The sequence below is a fragment of the Ovis aries genome, chromosome 13 (genome assembly GCF_016772045.2).
Source record: "Ovis aries strain OAR_USU_Benz2616 breed Rambouillet chromosome 13, ARS-UI_Ramb_v3.0, whole genome shotgun sequence".
In the NCBI taxonomy this organism is placed as follows: Eukaryota; Metazoa; Chordata; class Mammalia; order Artiodactyla; family Bovidae; genus Ovis; species Ovis aries.
In genome coordinates, this window is record NC_056066.1 from 66,076,685 (window position 1) to 66,098,824 (window position 22,140).

Sequence of the window (22,140 nt, forward strand, 5' to 3'; positions counted from 1 at the left end):
AGCTGGTACAACTGACCTTCTGATAATTAGATTTTCTAAAAACTGAATTCCTCCAAGTGCCTGATAGTTACCTACAGATAACATAGCCCCCTTCTCCAAAGAAGTATTTTCAAGGTCATTTCATAAAGAATGGGGACACCCAAAAACACAATTTGGGAAAGCACAGGATAAAAGTGACTGTAGAAACGAAAGGATTTTCTCTGTACCTACAAATAAGACTGCTGCTCTTCTGATAGGAAGTTTTGCATTCTTGGAGAACATCAATGTTTGGGCTAAGATGCTGACCTTCCCTTTGCATTTTTTTCCCTAAGTGGAGGGGGAAAAAAGAGCATGAAGGAGTGAAGCAGCAGCACTATTTTTATCAGCCTCACTACACAGGGACTATGTCAGATATACATGCAGAGTATAGTGGTTGCAATAACTTCAGTTGCTCAGTGAATTATGCCACAATAACGAGGCCCTTGGCAATGTTAGATCCTCTGAATATACCTCACTCACACCCGCATACTGTGCCTGCAGTGCCTCTAATCTGTCGTTTCTTTTCTGTATATAAGTCTTCTCAGGTCTCTAAGCTCAGTCTTGAGCTCTGCCTTCCTAATAGCTCTTCCCTGACAGCTCTTTCCTTCCTGAACTAACCCTGTACTCTTGAGTGTCTTGCAGGTCCTTCTGTCTTGGCAACCCATCATTTCCCACCTTGCATTTCCATTCAGTGTTTCACAGAGGTTTAATCTCCCTCACTAGCTTGTAAGCTCCCCTTACAAGTTTTCATCTTGGGCATGTTTCTGGGTTCTCTGCGGCCTGTTGCACATTGAGCGGGTTACACTTATTGGACGAGTGAATTCACTCCTCAGTGGATCTCTTACCAGGCACCTCCGGGACAGGAAGAGCACAGGATTTTGTTCTTTATAGAACTTATGATTTAACATGGACAATATCTAGTCTCATCGACCGACAGCACTGAATTTCTTGCTGCAAAAATAACTGTCATTAGTGCATCTGTGATAGGTTTGATCGCAGGTCAGAGAGATAATCCTGCATGGAAAGCCTTACGCAAGGGCACTGTGGGGCTTCCTAGGCCAGTAAATCTGATCAGAGGAGGCCCTATTGGGTCCTTAATGGCTACGCATATGGAAGATCCCTGGGAAGAGTCAGTCATGGGGTCTTCATAATAAGATCCCAGTGGTTCTAGACTCAGTTGTCTAGAAAACCATGGATGGGCCTCCTCGGGCTGCTCTGGCTCAAGCCTGCCCCTAAGATGAGTCACAGTAGCCTCTCTCAAGTTTGTAAAGAGAAAGGATGCCATCTGGGGCTTCTCAGAGCCAGTGGCATGCCGCCATTGTGTTGCAAGGCTTACGACAGCACGGCAGCCCTTGCTTGGGGCTCATGCTCTGATGGAGGGTAAAATAATCCACTATATCCAAAGAAAGGATTAAAGATCATTGCAAAGGCCAAACATAACCCCATTTCCATTTACCCCATAAGTAGTTTTTGAGCATGTACTATCGCCCTGACTCTGCAGCCCCTAAGTCAGGTTAGTGAGTTCCCAAGAGTTCACCAGGTTTTTTTGGAGAGGAAGGGTGGTAAGAGAAAGTGAATTTTGATTCATTTGGGAGGAAACTACAGAAAAATGGATTCGTAGAACAAAACCAGTCATAGATATCAAGTGCTGATGTGAGAAGGATGGGAAATGTTTTCTTTATGTCATATTCCTTCATTAAACACTATGTCTGAAAAAAAATAAGCATGTCAGCATATTAAGGAGTTAACAAAGCCATTATTGCTCACATACAAAGAACTTGCAGATTGTTGCAACGTCACTAGGGTTGATGAACCAGGGATCTTTGCAGTACACTGCTTGGGGCAGCTTCCATTTCAGGAACCGGGCACATATAGTTAGCACTTGCCTGCTCTCCTATGAAAAGGATGATCAGAGATCAGCATTTTCAAACATGTTTTAGCTGAGATTACCTTTCTTCAAATAAAACGCTAAAGTCTAATATGATAAACTCAGAATTATCTTTTTTGAAGTAAGGGCAAGGTGCCTTCCTTCAACTTTCCCAAACAGTCTCTACAAAGAACCCATAAAACCCGCAGGATTCTGGGGAAAACGGAGAAACCATGGTTGAGGGCATAAGTGAGAGCTACTAACATCAAGTGTAATACCCAGATCAGAGCTTTGGGCAGGTGTCCCACTACCCCATGCTTCTAGACAGAGGGCTCCCATGCCTACTCGCTGCTCCCAGGTTATTCTCCTGTCACTACACACAGGAAAGTAGCTCCCCATCTCACAGTCCTTGTAAATCTCTAGCTTGGAAGAAACTTTGGAAAGTATTGATCCTCTCTTGATCCTGATACTTAAGCAAAATTAGCAAGTGGTCTTCTTTACACACTCCCCTCAAAAGGCTCCCATGCACCATATAACACCCCTGGTAAGTCTCCAAGCAAGTGTTTGGTCCTAGTTCCACTAGACATCTGGGCCATTAAAATTCCTCTGGGGACAGATGGGAATGCACATTAGTTCAGTTACTTTGTTATGAATTGTAAGTGTCTAGTAAAGTTAAAGATACCCGGATATTTCATTTCTGGGTTGATGCCCTCAAGAAACTCTCAGACATGTACACAAAGAAATCTACCAAAATGCTCACTGCAGCGTTATAATAAGGAAAAAATAAAAGTAATCTAAGTGTCCAGGAATAAAAGAATGGGAAAAGTTGCAGTTAAAAGACAGAATTCTGTATAGCAGTGATAAGTGAATTAGGGCTATATAACATGAATAAATCTTCTAAATATGTTAAAGAAAAGCAAGTTGCTGAAAGGATTTACAAATGATATGAACAAAGTTTTTTAATGTATAAAATTTTTTTCAGATAAAGTTTTAAAACATGAAAAATAATACCTCAGAAATGATAACAAAATTTGAGATTTTGCATGATTTTTTCTGGTTTTATTTCTCAGCCTAGGTGGTAGGTGTATTGATGTTTTAAATTATGTTGTCAGTGCCAGTGATTCCTAACCCTATGGTAGATCCCTCCCCTCTGCTTAGGCCACCTTCTGAGGAGCCTTGACGGGCTGGCTAGAAGGGGTTCAAAGTCTGAAGGAAAATAAGCCTAGACTTATTTTCTGACTGCTCTAGGCTTTGCCTGATTGCCAAAATCTGACTGGGGTGCAGGGTGGGGGTTAGGGATCAGTACTGTCTGTCCCATGTCTGTGACCTCTATGGGGCGCAATTTCCCATCACTTGGTTGGGAAGCTCTGACCTATACTTCACTGAGGTCTGAAATATTTTATATTTATGGCTACAAGGCCATAACACTTCCCCCATAACAAGGTGCCAAGGTCCACTGTAATCTTTAGTCCTATTTCTGAATCTTCTGTAAGGAAGTGTATAGGTGGGTGGTAGCTGCAGCATTTTCCCAGACTCCTCACAGCCTAAACCCACCTCTCTGGTCGGCTGTAACTGGTGGTCACAGGACCTTGAAAAAGACCAGCTTCTGAGGTATGGGACAGTGCTAAAGATGATGCCATCCCTCCCACAGTTTTTATGGAGGAACCGCTGGGAGGTTAAGGAGATTTCAAAGAAATCTCCAGATTTCAGAGAAGCTTCTCTCTTCCTGATTTAGCCTCAACACTAGTCTATTAAGGCTATTCTTGAATTAAAGAGAAAAGACAACAGACTGTGATCATCATTCACAGAAAGAGTTTCTTGAATTGGGTAGTGTGTTGAGAGTTCTGAGCTAGGCTGAATATTGGAGGGGCTACAGAGAGATATAATAATACATGATTCTCACCCACATAGGATCATGATTTGCTACACAGAAATAAGGAGTAAGATTTTTCACACAATTCACTTAGGTAAAATAATTGAAAGGAAGCCTGTGCCAGAGGAAATGGGGAGTACAGATGGTACCACAGAGTCCCTGCCCTCAGAGAAATGACTGCCTGTTTGCAGAGTTGGCTCTGGATCTTATTCAAGGCTAAAAGAAGTTAACAATAGGCATTACCGCAGCGATTGCATCATTCTCATCCTGAGAATACAGAAGAAGTGGGACCAAGCTGTCCAGGACTTGGCTCTCTACACCCTTCTTATCTGTGTATTTCACAGACTTTATGGAGGCTCCAAAGAGGGTCATGGAGAAACGATGAACATCCGGTCTTACCTATGGAGGATGTTCAAAGGGAAGCAACTCACTGAATGTGTTCATGCTTAACTTATAAGAGCTCTAGGTTGGCTGAAATGCCAGTCCTAACAGGAGGATATTTAGATGTTGGTAGCTGAGGGCAAGAAACCAAATATATGTGGAGACAGTCACATTTGCTGCTTTGCATAGCTCATTCTCTCACTCTAAGAATGCGTCATCACTGCTTGTATCTGCTCCTAGTATTAACCATCCACTCAAGCTGGGCTTCCCAGGTGGTGCTATTGGTAAAGGACCTGCCTGCCAATGTAGGAGATGTAAGAGACGCTGCTTTGATCTCAGGGTTGGGAAGATCCCCCAGAGGAGGGCATGGCAATCCACTCCAGTATTTTTGCCTGGAGAATCCTATGGACAGAGGAGTCTGGCGGGCTACAGTCCATGGGGTCACAAAGAGTTGGACACAACTGAAGTGACCTTAGCACATACACAGCACATGCTGTTTTGCTGAAATTAAAAATTCCAGCCTTGGCATATTTGACTCTTCAGAATGTGGTTCATTGTGCCACATATATTTCTCTTTTATTTTTGGCTGGGCCACTTAGCATGCAGGATCTTAGTTCCCCGACCAGGGATGAAACCCACACCTCCTGCAGTGGAAGCATAGAGTCTTAACCACTAGATAGCCAGGGAAGTCTCCCCGTGTTTTTTTTTTTTTTTGACAGATCTTTGTGATCTGGGATGGAGACATAAGTTTAGTCCACTATCCTGACCTAGTCCTGATTGTTCCTTGAAAGAAAAGACAATGTCTTTTCTTATAGAAACTCCTTCATCCCAGGAAGTAGGGGAGTACCTTAGCAAGTCTCTATGCCTCAGTTTTTTTTAATCTGAATAACAGTAACACCAGCCCTACCAACATCACGAGTTACCTAGAAGGGTCTTAAGAGATTTGAAAGTGCTCTTAACAAAAAAGTACGATCTAAAATAGAGTTATTACTATCCCAACTTCGGTTTGCTGTTATGCCAATTACCTTCCCCCTAGGAAAGTCTCTCCTCTCCCCTTATCTTACATCACCAAATAAAGAGAAGAGGGTCCTCATCATGGCACTCAGGGTGGTGAAATCCATGGTCCTGACGAATTGCAGGAGTATCTGAATGGCTAACAAAACAATCTTCTCATCAGATTCACATAAAAGGTCTAGGATGCACGGCAGCAGGCTCTTGATGTCTTCCCTCTGTGTGCCCAAAACAGCGAATCACCACCCCTCCCAATGGCACTTCCTTTGTTACCAGAGTAAGGCTTCCCGCCTGTGCTCTGTCCTTGGTGCTTGTTGAGTCTTTGGTTGTCTTGTCCAGCCCAGAACAGAGAGTTAAAGAGGGCCTCATGCTATCTCTCAGTATTGGCAGGACTGATACATAAAGAAGTTAAAAGAACTTATGTACATATGTATACCTGTGGCTGATTCATGTTGATGTATGGCAGAAACCAACACAATATTGTGTAGCAATTATCCTTTCATTAAAAATAAATAACTTTTAAAATTAACTAATTAAAAAAATAGGATTGGTGGTCTTACCATTTCCTCCCGTCTGGTAAGATAGCACAGTCCCCGCAGGGCAAGAATTTTAAAGAGATTATTTTCAAGAAGTAGCCAGTCTTTCAAGCGGGCAACACAGTATATGCTGGGAAATCTCCGAGCCACTGGACTCTGAAGAAGCTGAAAGAACCCAGAAAGTGGCCAAAGAAGTTACCTTTTAGCCCTTTTTCCTGGGGGGAGCCAGCTTCCCATCAACTCTAAAACACCTATTTTCCTTTGAAACTTCTACTCTACAGCACATACATTACAGGATGATGCTTCCACTGCAGGGACCTAAGGAACACTGAATATGTGGACAAAAGAACTTCAATAAGGTTAAATTTGGACCATTTCTATCCTATGTCTGAATTGGACTTGGACATGGCCTAGGAAGGCTGGTACAGCTGCCTTACAGGCTTCCTGAATACATACTGCCTCTGAAGAAGTCCTACCTCCACAAAAAAGCCTGCCGATGTGAGCTTATGTTTCTCATTCCCTCGGTTAAGAAAAGGCACTAACAGGTACATGACCTTATGCGCAAGGAGGTGATTCCTCTCCAGCAATGCACTGCAAAACAGAACACAGAACAACTCTCAGAAATGCTCTTATTCACAGAGCAATCTTCCCAGGGCAGGGGTAGGGGGTGAGGGGGCTCTCAAGTTTTTCCTCAGCTTCAGGTGCACAGGAGGGTAAGTTTCAGTTCAGTTCAGTCACTCAGTTGTGTCCAACTCTTTGCGACCCCATGGACTGCAGCATGCCGGGCTTCCCTGTCCATTACCAACTCCCGGAGTTTACTCAAACTCATGTTCACTGAGTTGGTGATACCATCCAACCATCTCATCCTCTGTCATCCCCTTCTCCTCCCGAGGGTAAGGCAGGCAGGGGTGAAAAATTTAGCTGGAATTATGGGCATTTGCCCATTCTGGGATAAGAAGGTTATTCAACTTTGGTGGCTGTGATAACTAAAAGGGGTGGGGGGAGGAATTACCTTAAAACACGGCTGATTTAGAGCAGGGATGCATGACAAGGAAGTCTTACTTGGCAAGGAGGGATACTCCCTGAAGATGGCAATCTTTTCCTTCCAGAAGGGTCCATCCTTTATTCTTTTCCATGATGTTGAATTCCTGCCAGCAGAATGTTCTGAGGAGGAGAGTCTTTGTAGCCTGTATGGCGAAGCTAATCCAACAAAAATAGTACAAGTAAATATAGTACAGGTCCCTCCAACCCAAGAGCATAAAATCACCTGCTCTCACCAAGGAGGGCCATGTATTGATAGCTGCTGGACTGTAATTCTCTTCTTTCTAGATTTTCCTAAAGATGCTCAGTGCTTTAATACTTGAAAGGCCCTTCACACAAACTCTAAGCATAAAGAAATCCAATAAAATTGTGTTTCCCGGGGAGAATGGGAAGGAGTCTATGATAAAACAAATGATGTAGGATGCTAAACTGAGAGTCACTGCTTTTTTCTTTACAGCTTTATTTGGATAGAACTTACACCCCCCTAAAATTTACTCAATTGCTTTTGAAAACTACTTATTGAACTAGTATTTTGGACATAACATCAGAGAATCTTGAAGCTGGAAAGGTCCTTGGAGAATACCTAGCCTGACCTCACTTACAGATAGGAAAATAGGCACAGAACAACAGAAAGATTTGCCCAGAGTACAGAGCTATTTAAAGGAATGAGAATCAGGACTTCCCTCGAGGTCCAGTGGTGAAGAATCTGACTGCCAGTGTAGAGGACAAGGGTTTGATCCCTGCTCCAGGAAGCTTTCACATGCAGCAGGGCAACTAAGCCTGTGCATCACAACTGTGGAGTCTTGCACTCGAGCTACCACGACCACTGAGTCCATGCACTGAGAGCCCAGGTTCCACAGTGAGAAGCCATGGCAATGAGAAGCAACTAGAGAGTAGCCCCCAACTCGCTGCAACAAAAGAAAGCCTGCATGCAGCGACAAAGACCCAGCAGAACCTGAAATAAATACTTAAACAAAAAATGAGTGAGAATCAGAACTCAAGTTCTTCTGCCTCTTAGTCAGGCATTCTTAAATATTCCACATTAGAGTACTTCCTCAGAAAGAAACCCATGTGCCCCAGAAATACTGAGAAATTTCTATTGAGACCCTAAAGGAAAATTCAAAAATACCTCCCTATACATGAAGCAGAAACGAGAAAATGCTCAGCTTTGGATCAGTATGGTCTTGGAGGTAGGTTTCAGGCTGTCTCGCTTATCTCTTGTCGCTACCTGATTTATCAAGAAAGGGCTGGCATGCTATCATCCATTATTTTGCAGGGCATCTGAACTCAGATAGCCAAATTTGCCTTGACACCAAGACTGGGCTTCCGTGGTAGCTCAGCTGGTTAAGAATCTGCCTGCAATGCAGGAGACCCCCGATTGATTCCTAAGTAGGGAAGATCTGTTGGAGAATGGATAGGCTACCCACTCCAGTATTCTTGGGCTTCCCAATATTCCTTGGCTCAGATGGTAAAGAATTTGCCTGCAATGCAGGAGACCTGGGTTCGATCCCTGGGTTGGGAAGATCTCCTGGCAAAGGGTACGGCTACCCATTCCAGTATTCTGGCCTGGAAATTTTCATGGACAGAGGAGCCTCATGGGCTTCAGTCCACGGGGTCTCAATGAGTCGGACATGACTGAGTGACTTTCACCAGTAAGACCAAAGAGAGCCAGTGAGAGCACAGAATGATTCCTGGTCAACAAAATCACAATGGACAGTACCACAAGGGAGTGACCTCTGAAGACACTTCCTGTTCTGGGTACAGGCCACTGGGGATGGCAACATCAGACATGGTGAGGCCGATGGCGTGGTGAACCTGGACAAGCAGTGTCATGAGCAGCTGAGGAAAGAGCCGGAACGTAGCTGCTCGGAGTCTGTTCCCCACAAACACCTCATAAAGGGCGTCTGTCACCTGTGGAGAAAAGCACACAGCGGAGCTGAACACCCGCTAGTCCTAAGTCTTGCTTTCGTTCTACTTCTGCTTGTTCCAGAACGTGCTTTCTGGTTCTACTAAATCACAGGCGGAACAGCAGTGGTAAGCAATGCAGGGGCATGAAAGGGACAGGGGAATGGGATAGGAGTGAAGTTGTCACTAAAAGTTGCCACAGTGAGGGGCATCCTGAAATCCAGAAGGAAACTATAAGGAAACCATTCACATATTTGACCACATACAAATTTAAAGCCCGGGCAAAAAGAAAATTGTTCATAAACAAAGTCGGATGACAGATAATTTGAGAAATGCGATAGTTTTGATATATACAATGCCTTTATATGTCAGGAGGAACAAACGAAAAGGCCTGCTACTCAAAGTGTGGGAAGTGTAGGCCACCTATCAGGAGCACTGGTGTCACCTGGAGCTGATTAGAAATGGAGAATCGCAAAGCACCCCTCCTCCAGCCCAGAATGTCTGCATCGGAGAGTGTATTTCAATTAGATCCTTAGATGATGGTGGTTTGCATGTGTATTAAAACTGAGAAGCACTGGTGTGTAGGACATGAAGAAAGAAGAAACATAAATGACCAACTGAAAAACATACATAAATGTTGAACCTTGCCAATGATGGAACTGTAATTAGAATATGCTCCTTTTTCACCTAGCAGCTAGACAACAATGTTCGGTGTGGCAAGGCCATGCTCACACGTGATGACAGAAGGGCAGTGTTCTAGAGGGTCATTTGGGAACAGTACCAAAAGTTTAAATGAGCCCACCATTTGGCCCAGAAATTCCCCTTCAATGGACTTTATCCTATGAAAATAATTGGGTATGTATAACAAAATTGATGCAAGCATGATTAAATTTGCTATAGCACTGTTTTCATGACAAAAGTTTGAAAAGTGTCAAATGTTCACTAATAGGAAACAATAATGAAATAAATGGTTCTGTGTCGTTTATTACCTATTTTTTTTAAAGGTAATTAAAACCAATTACTATGCAGCTATGAAAAGGATAACAGAGAGCCCTACATATTGATACAGAAAGTAGTTTGTGTATGGTTAAATGAAAAAACAGCAGGTCATCAAGTGGTATGTACTGTGATGTTATTAATACACTTATAGAATTTTATAGACTAATCAGATTAAATATATACCTTTATCTGCCCTAACACCTAAAACTGCACTAAAAGGACATTTTAGGGATTTTTTTAAAAGGCATAAACCCACAAGAACAGACAGCATAAGAGAGAAGACAGTAGCAGATTAGAGACTTCAAAGTAATTCTGAAAGCTAAAAAAATAAGTATGATAACTTAGGTCAGAGAAAGCAGAACTATAAACTGGTAGGGAATAAAATAAAGTAAAAAAGTAGTCGTGAAGTGGGGTGGAAGAGGGGTGGATTAGAAGTTTCATTAGTTTGGAGTTTGCTATAATAATATAAATTATTATATACAGGATGGATAAACAACAATGTCCTACTGTATAGCATAGGGAACTATATTTGATATCATGTGATAAACCATAATGGAAAAGAATATGAAAAAGAATATATATATATACGTATATGAATAACTGAATCACCTTCCTATATAGTAGAAATTAATACATTATTAATAAAATGAAATAAAATAGACATGGATATGGGGGAGGCTGTGCATGCAGAGGGGCAGGGAATATATAGGAACTCTCTGTACTTTTCTGCTCAGTTCTGCTGTGAGCCTAAAACTGCTCTAAAAAAATTTATTTAAAAGGAAAAATATAGATGGAAAAAGTATGCCAAGTACATATTCAAGAAGTTTATACATTATAAACACTTTTTTAGGGACATGGTATAGCCATGAGCTAAGAATAGTTTATTGATTTTTAAAGGATTATTTAAAAATATATCCAAAAATATGTGGTGGAGACTGGAGACTATATGTGACCTGAAAAACCTAAAATATATACCACCTGGTCCTTTACGGAAAAAGTTTGCCAACCTCTGCTCAATGTGGGCCTTTGGGAGATATCCCTGGTGGTCCAGTGGTTAAGACTCTGCCCTTTCATGCAGGAGGTGTGTGTTCGATCTCTGGTCAGAGAACTAAGATCCTGCATGCTGTGAGGTGTGGCCTTAAAAACAATTTTTCAAAGGAAGACCTTTGGTTTCTATTTTATATTCTTCTATATTCTTTGAAATGTTTGTACTCTCTTGACTATGATGATACCCATTTTTTAAAAGACAAGAAAAAGAATGTTTAAGACAGATGAAACTATACTGACTCCTTCACTCATCTCAGCCTCCTCCAAACCCATCCCTTGGTGGCGACACTGGTGGATTTATAAATGGATGAGGGAAACAAACTTCGAGAGGAACCAAAAGGAACACTCTCCAGATGGTGCTAGGCCAATTATCCAGGAGGGCCATGGTGGGCTAAAGTTGGAGGGGCAAAGCTCAAGGGCTTACAGCAACAGCCACATAGGCCATCTTCTCCTGGGTGCCAGAATCATGGCATTTCTGCAGCTTCCTCAGGAGTCTCCAGAGAATCCAGGTCGTTTTGGGCAGCTCCACCTCCAGAGTTCTCCACAACTCAGCCAGATGCCTAGAAATCCCAGAGGAAGAGGGTTCAGAAGAATGGCTTATCCTGGGCCAACCATGACCATGAGCTTCCCAGAATCCGTCTGGAATCCAATCTATAAGAGGTTTTCCTCTGGGGCTCAGTTCTTCAGAATTGCTATCTGATTTCACAACAGCAACTCCCAAGGTTTCATAGACTCAAGTTCCCACAACCTCAGCATGGATGTTAAGACCATTCACAAACTGGTCCTAACACATCTTTCCAATCTCACAACTTCCCTATCACATACTCTGTACTCCAAGTTTCCTACGTCATTTTCATTTCTAACAGAGTCTACAGTTCTCACTTGACCTAAAGCAATAGTTTTCCAAGAACTAGAACAAACACAAAAATATCTAATAATGCTAAAATTACATTTAAATCAATCGAATATAGTTAATACTTTATACCAAATCATATATTTTACATAAGAATCTAGTGTATTAATAGGTAAGCTGAACCAAGTAGTAAAGATTTAAAAACAATGTTCCAGAGAAATACACAAAATTAAGACCACTGAACAATCTGTATTCACTCATTTTTCTTCTGGATGAGTAGAAGTTCTCCTTTATTCCTTTTCCTGTAAGTGGCCTGAGGTGACCTCTAAAAATGGTGCGCTATTCACTCGACCCAGAAAACTCCACAAAATCATGCACATCAAGAGGTTCAAATCTTCGTGTTCACTTTAAGAACACTCGTGAAACTTCCCAGGCCATAAAGGATATGCATATCCAAAAAGCCACCAAATATCTGAAGGATATCACTTTAAAGAAGCAATGTGCGCCATTCCATTGTTACAATGGCTGAGTTGGTAGGTGTGCACAGGCCAAACAGTGGGGCTGGACGCAGGGTTGGTGACCCTAAAAATTTTTACTGTATTTTTTACTGAATTTTTACTGAACATGGTCAAAAATGCAGAGAGTAATGCTGAACTTACGGGCTTAGATGTAGATTCTCTGGTCATTGAGCACATCCAGGTGAACAAAGTCCCCAAAATGCGGTGCAGCACTTACAGAGCTCACGGTTGGATCAACCCTTACATGAGCTCTCCCTGCCACATTGAAATGATCCTCATTGAAAAAGAACAGATTGTTCCTAAACCAGAAGAGGAAGTTTCACAGAAGAAAAATATATCCCAGAAGAAACTGAAGAAACAAAAACTTATGGCCAGGGAATAAATGCCGCAAAAAATAAGTGCAAAAAAAGTAAAAAAAAAAAAAAAAGTTCTCCTTAATTTGATGCAGTGGGGTAAAACATCTAAGTTCAGCTTCCCTGGTGGCTCAGACAGTAAAGCGTCTGCCTATAGTGTGGGAGAGCCGGGTTTGATCCCTAGGTCAGGAAGATTCTCTGGAGAAGGAAATGGCAACGTACTCCAGTAATTTTGCCTGGAAAATCCCATGGACGGAGGAGCCTGGTAGGCTACAGTCCACGGGATCGCAAAGAGTCGGACACGACTGAGTAACTAAACTTTCTTTCAGCTTACAGAAAACATTAGCACTGCACCAAGACATTATATGAAACCCATTCATTGAAACCAGTTTTGAAACAATTTTCAAACAGTTTAAAGCTGAGAAATCTTCAGCAAGTAGTGCTGGGAAACCTGCATGTAAATCAATGAAATTAGAACACTCCCTCATACCATACACAAAAATAAACTCAAAATGGCTTAAAGACTTAAATATAAGACATTAAACTCCTAGACCATAAAACTCCTAGAAAAGAACATAGGCAAAACACTTTCTGACATAAATCGTAGCAATATTCTCTTAGATCAGTCTCCCAAGGCAAAAGAAATAAAAGCAAAAATACACGAATGAGACCAAATCAAACCTAAAAATTTTGCACAGCAAAGGAAACCATAAACAAAACAAAAAGACAACCTACAGACTAGGAGAATATATTTACAAACAATGCAACTGATAAGGGCTTATGAACAGGTCATACAGCTTAGTATAGAAACAAACAATCCAATCAAAAGATGGGCAGAAGACCTAAATAGTCATTTCAAAGAAGACATACAGATGGCCAACAGGCACATGAAAAGATGTTCAATATCGCTAATTATTAGAGAAATGCAAATAAAAACTACAATGAGATATTATCTCACACCTACTAGTCAGAATGGCCACCATCAAAAGTTTACAAATAATAAATGCTGGAGAGGGTGTAGAGAAAAGTGAACCCTCCTTCATTGTTGGTGGGAATGTAAACTGGTGCAGTCACTATGGAAACAGTATGGAAGTTCCTTAAAAAACTACAAATAGAGTTGCCATACGATCCAGCAATTTTACTCCTGAGTGTATATCTGAAAAAGACAAAAACTCTAATTCAGAAATGTTTATAGTGGCACTATTTACAATAGCCAAGACACGGAAACAACTTAAGTGTCTATCAACAAATGAACTGATAAAGATGTGGTATATATACACAATGGAATATTAGTCAGCCATAAAAATGAATAAAATATTGCCATTTGCAGCAACATGGATGGACCTAGAAATTATCATATTATGTGTAGTCAGCCAAAGACAAACATTATATAGCATCATTTACATACAGACTTTAAAAAAATGATACAAATGAACTTTTTAATAAAATAAAAACAGACTCACAGACATAGAAAACAACTTATGGTTACCAAAGGGAAAACTGGGGGGTGAGGGATAAATTAGGAGTTTGGAATCAACAGTTACATACCACCACATAGAAAATAGTTAAACAACAAGGAGTGACTGTATAGCACAAGGAACTATTAATATATTCAATATCTTGTAATAACCTATAATGGAAAAGAATCTGAAAAGAATCTAGAAAAAATGTGAATACAAACACTGAATCACTTTGCTGTATACCTGAAACTAACATAACACTAAGTCAAATATACTTCAATTTTAAAAAAGCTAAGAAATCTTTCTTTCAAAATAGTAATTACCCAGAATGACAGTATATAAAGCAGATAAATAGAAGGGTTGCTCTGGTTAAAGTGGGATGGGGCCTGGATGCCTCATTGCCTTCCCCATAAAGCATTTCCTGGAACTTCCAGGGTGCCTTGCCTCCAACTCAAAACCACTAGTCATAAAAAAGCTTCTTCTTTGTTCCCTCTCTGTGATTCTATTCTTATATATGTATATATTTATACTTTATTATATATATATATTTATACTTTTTTTACATATATATCTATTTTGGGGCTAAATTTTTCTCAAATGTATTGCAGATATCATGACATTCACCCCTAAATCTCCCTTAAATTATCTGTCTCTTAAGAATAAGGAAATTTTCTACATATTATTATTTCACAACTAAAATTACATTAATTTAGTAATTAGTATATATATTTCAATCTCTTGAAAATTTTCTTTTATAGCTTTTGCTTTTCTTTCAGAATCCAATCAAAGTCATTTATTGCATTTGGTTATGGCATCACTGGCTCGATGGACGTGAGTCTGAGTGAACTCTGGGAGTTGGTGATGGACAGGGAGGCCTGGTGTGCTGTGATTCATGGGGTCGCAAAGAGTCAGACACAACTGAGCGACTAAACTGAACTGATGTCACTTTAGTGTCTTTTTATCTAGAACAGTGCCTTTGGCACAATTATTTTCTTTCATGATAAGTTTTTTGAAGAGTTCAGTCCAACTATCTTGTAAAATGTTCTTCATTCTGGATTGTTTCCTTATTTTAGGCACTATGTTCTGATTTACCCTGCAGACATCTGTCTATATCATATCTCAACAAGAACATCCTTAGATTTTTTAGGGCAACCCTGCTCCACGGTACTCAGAGGTGTAGCACACACCCCTACTTAATCCAGAGGCTGTACCAGATTCCGTTACCTGTCATATGGTACCGGGTGACGCAGAAGGTGGTTGATCACTGTATCTGTGTACTTGGGCCTGGACATAAGCAGACTCACAATATTTGTGATTTGTTGGCGAACATTAGGCTGGCTGCTTGTGGAGAGCAGGGCACAGATAACGCCCATAATTTCTGGCACCTGAAGAAGGAAAAGAAATCGCTTAAGACCTTACTGCTGTGGGACATTGATAGTTACTGAGGATACTGTAGTTGAGATCCTGGGGGTGACTTTTAATAGAGAATGTTTATTATTTTTCAAAAAGTTTATTATTATCAAGACTACTTAAAGTATACCTGTATGAATGTATATGCACATAAAAGGATTTGGAAAAACATATATCCAAACATATTAATGGGTCTTTGAGTGATGGGATATTTACATTTTTGCTTATATATTTTTTCTATTTTTTCCTTATGCATTGTTTTTATAATAAGACAAACTAATAAAAGCTGGAAGGAGGTTGGTTTTTCCCCACTATGGCTCTGAGAATGGCAGGGGAGTCATAGCTGCCTTCCTCCTGCAGAAGTTTATCATATTCAGGTAAATTAAACAAGAGCCACTGGACTTGATCCATTTCTCTGCTTGGACTGCTCTTCCTGCTCCTAGACTTGTGGCTCAAGGTCTCTGTTAAAATGTCAGCTTTTCAAAAGGCAGTCCTTAGTAGCCTTATATAAAATAGCTGTTCTTACCACCAGCTGCCAGAAACGGTTTGAGGATGGGCATGTGATGACATTCTGGCCAATGAACATGGAGGAAAATCAGCTGGGGGCTTCTGGGAAAGATTTTTCTCTCTGATTAAAGGCAGGCAACCTCTCTCTTCTTTGTTGGGTAGTCTTATCTGCTTAGAGAGTTGGAAATTGTGGTGGCTGTCTTACTTATGAATATATGAACAGATTAAGTGGGAATGATGGAAAAACCCCTGGCTCTCTTATAAAGCTGTTGAGTCGCTGGACCCATCCTAGAAAATATACCCTACTTCCAGACTTCTTAATATATGAGCTGATAAACCCTTTGTATAAGCTTCTCACAAATTTTTTTTTATAGCTAAAAGCACCCAAAAGATACAAATGCCCATTTCACCATCTTCCAAAATAGTATTGATCTTTTTGTATCTTTGCTATTTTAATAGATTAAAAAATGGGTTTTCATCATTTTAAAATTATTTTAATTCTTATCAAAGTGCAACCTGCACACAATTTTAAAAGTCTAGTGGTATTCAAGGCTCTCTCCAGCCTATTCCCCAGGTCCACACTCCAGAGACAACTACTTTCATCCATTTTATCTCTCCCAGTATGTCCTTCCACATTTATAGATGATATAACCATATTGTTATTTCTTCATGTATCAATTTCATTAAAATAAATTCTCTTGATTTTAAATTTACTAAGTTAGCCTCCCTCTAGGATCACTGATGGCTTGATTTTTAAAATTTTGGTACCTTTAACTAACCCAAATGAGGATCTAAACTGGAGTTACCATTCTCATGTATGTTAATTATATTTTCCAAAAAAACCTACAATCTTTTGGAAAATAGGGGCCATACCTCAGATTAAAAAAAAAAAAAAACGAAAACCTGCCATCCCTAGCTGCATACACAGTGGTTGTATATGCTTGTTGAATGCATGATTTTTCAGCATTAACTAAATCGACTAAGGCTTTGACCATGGTATTTCAGTGGTTGTTCTCAGTTGTATTCTGCTGAATAGGAACAGCAGGAGAGACCTTAGCATCTGTAGGTGGGGACAGGTCTCTGCCTGCATTTTAAACTCGGGAAATGTCCGCTGAGAGCTTTACCTTCTCAAACCGGGACTGTGCTTTCTTCACCAATGCTATCAGCAATTTCCCCGCTGACCGCTGCATGTGGGGAGGCTTCAGGTTTTTCAGGCCATCCAGGGTAGCCATTACAAACTGGTAGAGCTCGTTGGAATTGAGAAAAACTTCGAAGACCTGAGATGATTTAGGGAAAATGAACTTTCAAGATGGATCGTTTAACAGGAAGAGTCCTGAACAAGAAACAATTCTTAAGTCAACAATCAGAGAAGCATACAAAGACGTTCAGGGCTCTTTAGTTCTATACTGTTTACAGAAGTGAAAAATTGGAAGCAAACCAGTGTCCCAAGGGACTGTGCATGGTTTCTTACAACTCTGACTTTTAGAACGACGCTTGGACTGACTTCTCTGACAGTCGGATGGTTAGGACTCTGTGCTTCCACTACAGGGAGCATGTGTTTGATTTCTGGTTGAGGAACCAAGATCCTGCAAGCTGTGGCTCATGGCCAAAGATAAAAAAGCTTGATTACTGAGATCCTCAGAAAGAGTGACACACGATACTTTTATAGAAATAAGAATTAAAGAAAGGCCCTAAAGCTCTATGGATGACAGGAACCCAAGCTTAGCTAAAATAATTTGGAGATGATTTATTAAAATAATGTGTTATTCTGCTTCTCATTGTACTTTCAGCTCAGTTCAGTAGCTCAGTTGTGTCCCACTCTTTGCGATCCCATTTAGCAGGCCAGGCTTCCCTGTCCATCACCAACTCCCAGATCTTCCTCACTCAAACTCATGTCCATCGAGTCAGCGATGCCATCCAACCATCTCATGCTCTGTTGTCCCCTTCTCCTGCCTTCAATCTTTCCCAGCATCAGGGTTTTTTTCCAATGAGTCAGTTCTTCGCATGAGGTGGCCAAAGTATTGGAATTTCAGCTTTAGCATCAGTCCTTCCAATGAATATTTAGGACTTATTTCCTTTAGGATGGACTGGTTGGATCTCCTTGCAGTCCAAGGGACTCTTAAGAGTCTTCTCCAACACCACAGTTCAAAAGCATCAATTCTTTGGCGCTCAGCCTTCTTTATAGTCCAACTCTCACATCCATACATGACTACTTGAAAAACCATAGCCTTGACTAGACGGACCTTTGTTGGCAAAGTAATGTCTCTGCTTTTTAATATGCTGTCTAGGTTAGTCATAACTTTTCTTCCAAGGAGCAAGCTTCTTTTAGTTTCATGGCTGCAGTCACCATCTGCAGTGATTTTGGAGCCCCCCAAAATAAAATCTGTCACTGTTTCCATTGTTTCCCCATCTATTTGCCATGAAGTGATGGGACCAGATGCCATGATCTTAGTTTTCTGAATGTTGAGTTTTAAGCCAACTTTTTCACTCTCCTCTTCCACTTTCATCAAGAGGCTCTTTAGTTCTTCTTCACTTTCTGCCATAAGGGTGGTATCATCTGAAAATTATTGATATTTCTCCTGGCAATATTGATTCTAGTTTGTGGTTCATCTATCCAGGCATTTCACATGATGTACTCTGCATCTAAGTTAAATAAAGCAGGGTGAGAATATGCAGCCTTGACATACTCCTTTCCCCATTTGTAACCAGTCTGTTGTTCCATGTCCAGTTCTAACTGTTGCTTCTTGACCTGCATACAGAGTTCTCAAGAGGCAGGTCAGGTGGTCTGGTATTCCCATCTCTTTAAGAATTTTCCACAGTTTGTATGTGACAGTGAATAAAGTCCTCCACATAATTATAATAGGTATAATCTACTAGGCACGTACCAAGTGATTGGCACTAAGAAAGCATTTTCTGTTCTGTATCTCATTTGACTCTCACAACAACTGAATTACCCTAATTTTTACAGATGCTCATATACAGATGAAGAAACTGATGTAAAGACAATTTGCCTGGTACCTTAGACCATACATGAATAAGATCTGTAGGCTTTTTTTCTGCATATCACCTACTGTTGCTTAGTCTCTCAGTTGTGTCTGACTCTTTTGTGACCCCATGGTCTGTAGCCCCCAGGCTCCTCTGTCCATGGGATTTCCCAGGCAAGAATACTGGAGCGGGCTGCCATTTCCTCTGCAGGGGATCTTCCCAACCCTTGTCTCCTGCATTGGCAGGTGGGCTCTCTACCACTGAGCCACCAGGGAAGACCCTGATACCTAGAAGATGTTTAGCATTTGTGGAACATTGAATAATTACATTAACAAAGAAGTGTATGGCTTTTTAATAGCTGTATTTGGATCAATTACACCCATTTTTTAAAAAAATTAGAGTTTTCTTTTAAGTCTTTTTTGAACTTGTTACAATATTGCTTCTGTTTTATGTTTTGGTCTTTTGGCCACAAGGCATGTGGGATCTCACCTCCCCAACCAGGGATCAAATCCACACTCCTTGCACTGGAAGGTGGTCTTAACCCTTGGACCACCAGGGAAGTCCCTCAAATTCACCCTCTTGAGGTCTCTTTCTGTGACAAGGATTTACATTTGCAAGGGGTTGGGTGGGGTTGGGAGAGCAAATGGGCACAGAGCTGGTCTGAAAAAATGTCCACACAGTGATACTGGCCTCACTGGCGGTCTGACCTAAATCCCTTAAACTCACAGGGCAAAGTGTGTAACAATTATGGCCATTACCTCATCTCCAAACTATGAAATGTTCAGAAAGCAAATTCTCTGGGCAATCTTGTATGTTTAGTTTTATAAGAAATTAACAGACCTTTTCCCAAAGCAGTTTTATCATTTCACATTCCCATGAATAAATGTATGAGACTTCTGGTTGTTTCCCATCCTCTCCAACATTTTCAAGCTGTCTGTCTTTAAAATTTTAGTCATTCTGATTACCTGGGCAATTCTGAAGGGACAACTATAGAACTGTTTAATATTGTAGAGTTCTAGGAGTTCTCGACATCTTTTCATTGCTCTTTTCAAGTGTTGGCGATTTTTCTTGTCGTAAGTGATACCTGAGAAAATAATATAACATATTAATACTTTCCGACTTATTTCCTTTCTCTTGATTTTGCAAGTCTGGTTGATCTTCAGGTTGAAGTGGATCCCCAGTCTTATTTTTGTCTATTTCACTTGAGTGAAAATGCTCATTTTTACTTTTTACACCCCCTCCCAAAAAAATGGGGGAAGGAATGGATGTTAATCTGATTTGCTTATCTTCTGCGGAAGAGCAATATATAAAAAGAGCTGAAAGAAAAAATAAGAGCTCTTTGTAAGAGCTTTGAGTGATTTGGGAATACAAACGAGGCAAGTTAAACCATTTATTTCCCCATTGGTGAGGACTTTTGACGAGTCTTCCTTCCTGTGAAGCTTAGGTCCCAACAAAAATTTACAGTTTTGTACTGAGTTTGATAGTTCTGCAATCACAACTGTCTGTGTGTCTAGTTTTGCTGATACTGAGTCTGCCAAGATGCCCTAACAGTGCTTTGTCTTCCTCCTGTTTTATTGTGACTCATCTTCACTGGAAATTTATCTCTAGGAAGTATCTGAGCTCATGGTTGATCTCTAGGAAGTATCTGAGCCTATGGTTGATCTATAGGAAGTATTTGAGCCCATGGCTGAGGATATTGTTTCTCCAACTATAAGCTCTTTGCGGGATGGGACCTTGCCTGTCTTACTCACCAACGCATCCCTCAAACAAGAAGTGCTTCATAAATATTTGCTGAATGAACAACAAGCTGTGTTCCTGTGGCTATATGTCTCAGCAGACAAAGCTCATACTCAGAGCTGCCCAGAAAAGAGACTGCTGCTTTGGGAAGTAGAGCACTATGCTGTTCTTGGTATAAGCAAGCCCAGGCTGGGCAACTGCTGGGTAGGGATAAAATAGACTTGGACTCAACACTGGGGGAAGTCTGGGTTAGATATCTTCTGAAGTTTCTTCCAACTGTGGGGATCAGTGATTCACTCCTTGACCACCATGGCCCTCTCTTTGTTATTCAAACTCCCCAAGCTCATACCTGCTGAGTGTCCTTGCTCACACTGTTCCTTCTGCCTAATACACTCTTCTTATCACCACCTGACTAAATGTTACTTTTTAGGTCATCTTCAGAGAGGCCATTTCTGAACCCCACAACTAGATTTGATCCTTACTTGCGGCCTCTGTAATTTCCCTTCATAGCAGTCTAATGTTTTTAAGAACAGGTATTTGTTGACCCTCTGATTCTCTGATGCTCCCACTAGATCGTTTGTTACCTCTAAGGACTGTGTGTGTGTGTGTGTGTGTGTGTGTGTGTGTGTGTGTGTGTGTGTGTGTGTGCTTAGTTGTATCCGACTCTTTGCAACCCCACGGACTGTAGCCCGCCAGGCTCCTTCGTCCATGGCATTTTCTGGGCAAAAATACTGGAGTGGGTTGCCATTTCCTTCTCCAAGGGATTTTCCCGACCCAGAGATCAAACCCATGTCCCTTGCATCTCCTACATTGGCAGGCAGATTCTTTACCACTGCGCCCCCTGCAAAGCCCACATAAGGACTGGACCACATATTCTGGTTACTGTTAGATCTGAGTAGTGAAAGAAGTCGCTCAGTCGTGTCCGACTCTTTGCGACCCCATGGACTGTAGCCCACCAGGCTTCTCCATCCATGGGATTTTCCAGGCATGAGTACTGGAGTGGGTTGCCATTTGACTCAGTAAACGTTTCTGGGACAAACACATAAAGGCAGAGCCAAGGGGATGGCAAGAACTTCTTCTACTTGCAACTAAACTAACTACTCCAGCTTGTCCACAGGGCCACATGTTTTCTGCTCCAACTCCATGGGCATGCACATGGCTGATGCTGATGGGTCTGATCCAGTGTTATCCTTCTAATTATTAAGTCAGTGTGGCTCTATCTTTGCCTAGGGACGGGGTACCCTTCTCTCTATGAACCAGGGTAAAAGTCTTTCTACAATGTGGGCAGTGAGTGCCCAGGGAGGCCTGGTGCTTTTTTGTGCTATGCTGGAGAACTGACTCAGGGCCTCACTGTCTCCAGGAGCGCCTTACACTTCAGCCTCAGGGTGATGTGCAGCAGGTAGTGCATGCCCTCCGCCGCCTCCTCGGCCACCTCTTTCAGTGGGTCCCCACACAGCAGAGCCATCAGAGCCACCAGGTGTCCAAGTCTTTGGAATCGCACTGGAAGCTGATTAGGAAGCAAAAAAAAAAAATTAGACTGCACTGCATTTGGTGCCTCAGATTTCAACTGTAGAAGTAATTCTCCTGGAACCTCCTGCTCAAGAGAAGGGCCAGTGTTCTATCCAGCCCTTGGATCTTC

General features: G+C 41.3%; 1 protein-coding gene across 1 annotated transcript in view; it reads right to left on the reverse strand.

Annotated features, from left to right (window-relative positions):
- MROH8 (maestro heat like repeat family member 8) overlaps window positions 1-22,140 on the reverse strand; it is a 58,688-nt gene that overhangs the window by 5,352 nt on the left and 31,196 nt on the right. The window contains exons 9-21 of the mRNA XM_027977174.2: window positions 21,873-22,008; window positions 19,730-19,848; window positions 16,904-17,056; window positions 15,087-15,247; window positions 11,103-11,238; window positions 8,448-8,638; window positions 6,749-6,886; window positions 6,163-6,277; window positions 5,711-5,851; window positions 5,204-5,368; window positions 4,002-4,157; window positions 1,790-1,912; window positions 207-306 (exon numbers count right to left, since the gene is read on the reverse strand). Of these exons, the coding sequence (XP_027832975.1) occupies window positions 207-306; window positions 1,790-1,912; window positions 4,002-4,157; window positions 5,204-5,368; window positions 5,711-5,851; window positions 6,163-6,277; window positions 6,749-6,886; window positions 8,448-8,638; window positions 11,103-11,238; window positions 15,087-15,247; window positions 16,904-17,056; window positions 19,730-19,848; window positions 21,873-22,008 (1,834 nt within the window). The remainder of the gene's footprint in view (window positions 1-206; window positions 307-1,789; window positions 1,913-4,001; window positions 4,158-5,203; window positions 5,369-5,710; window positions 5,852-6,162; window positions 6,278-6,748; window positions 6,887-8,447; window positions 8,639-11,102; window positions 11,239-15,086; window positions 15,248-16,903; window positions 17,057-19,729; window positions 19,849-21,872; window positions 22,009-22,140) is intronic.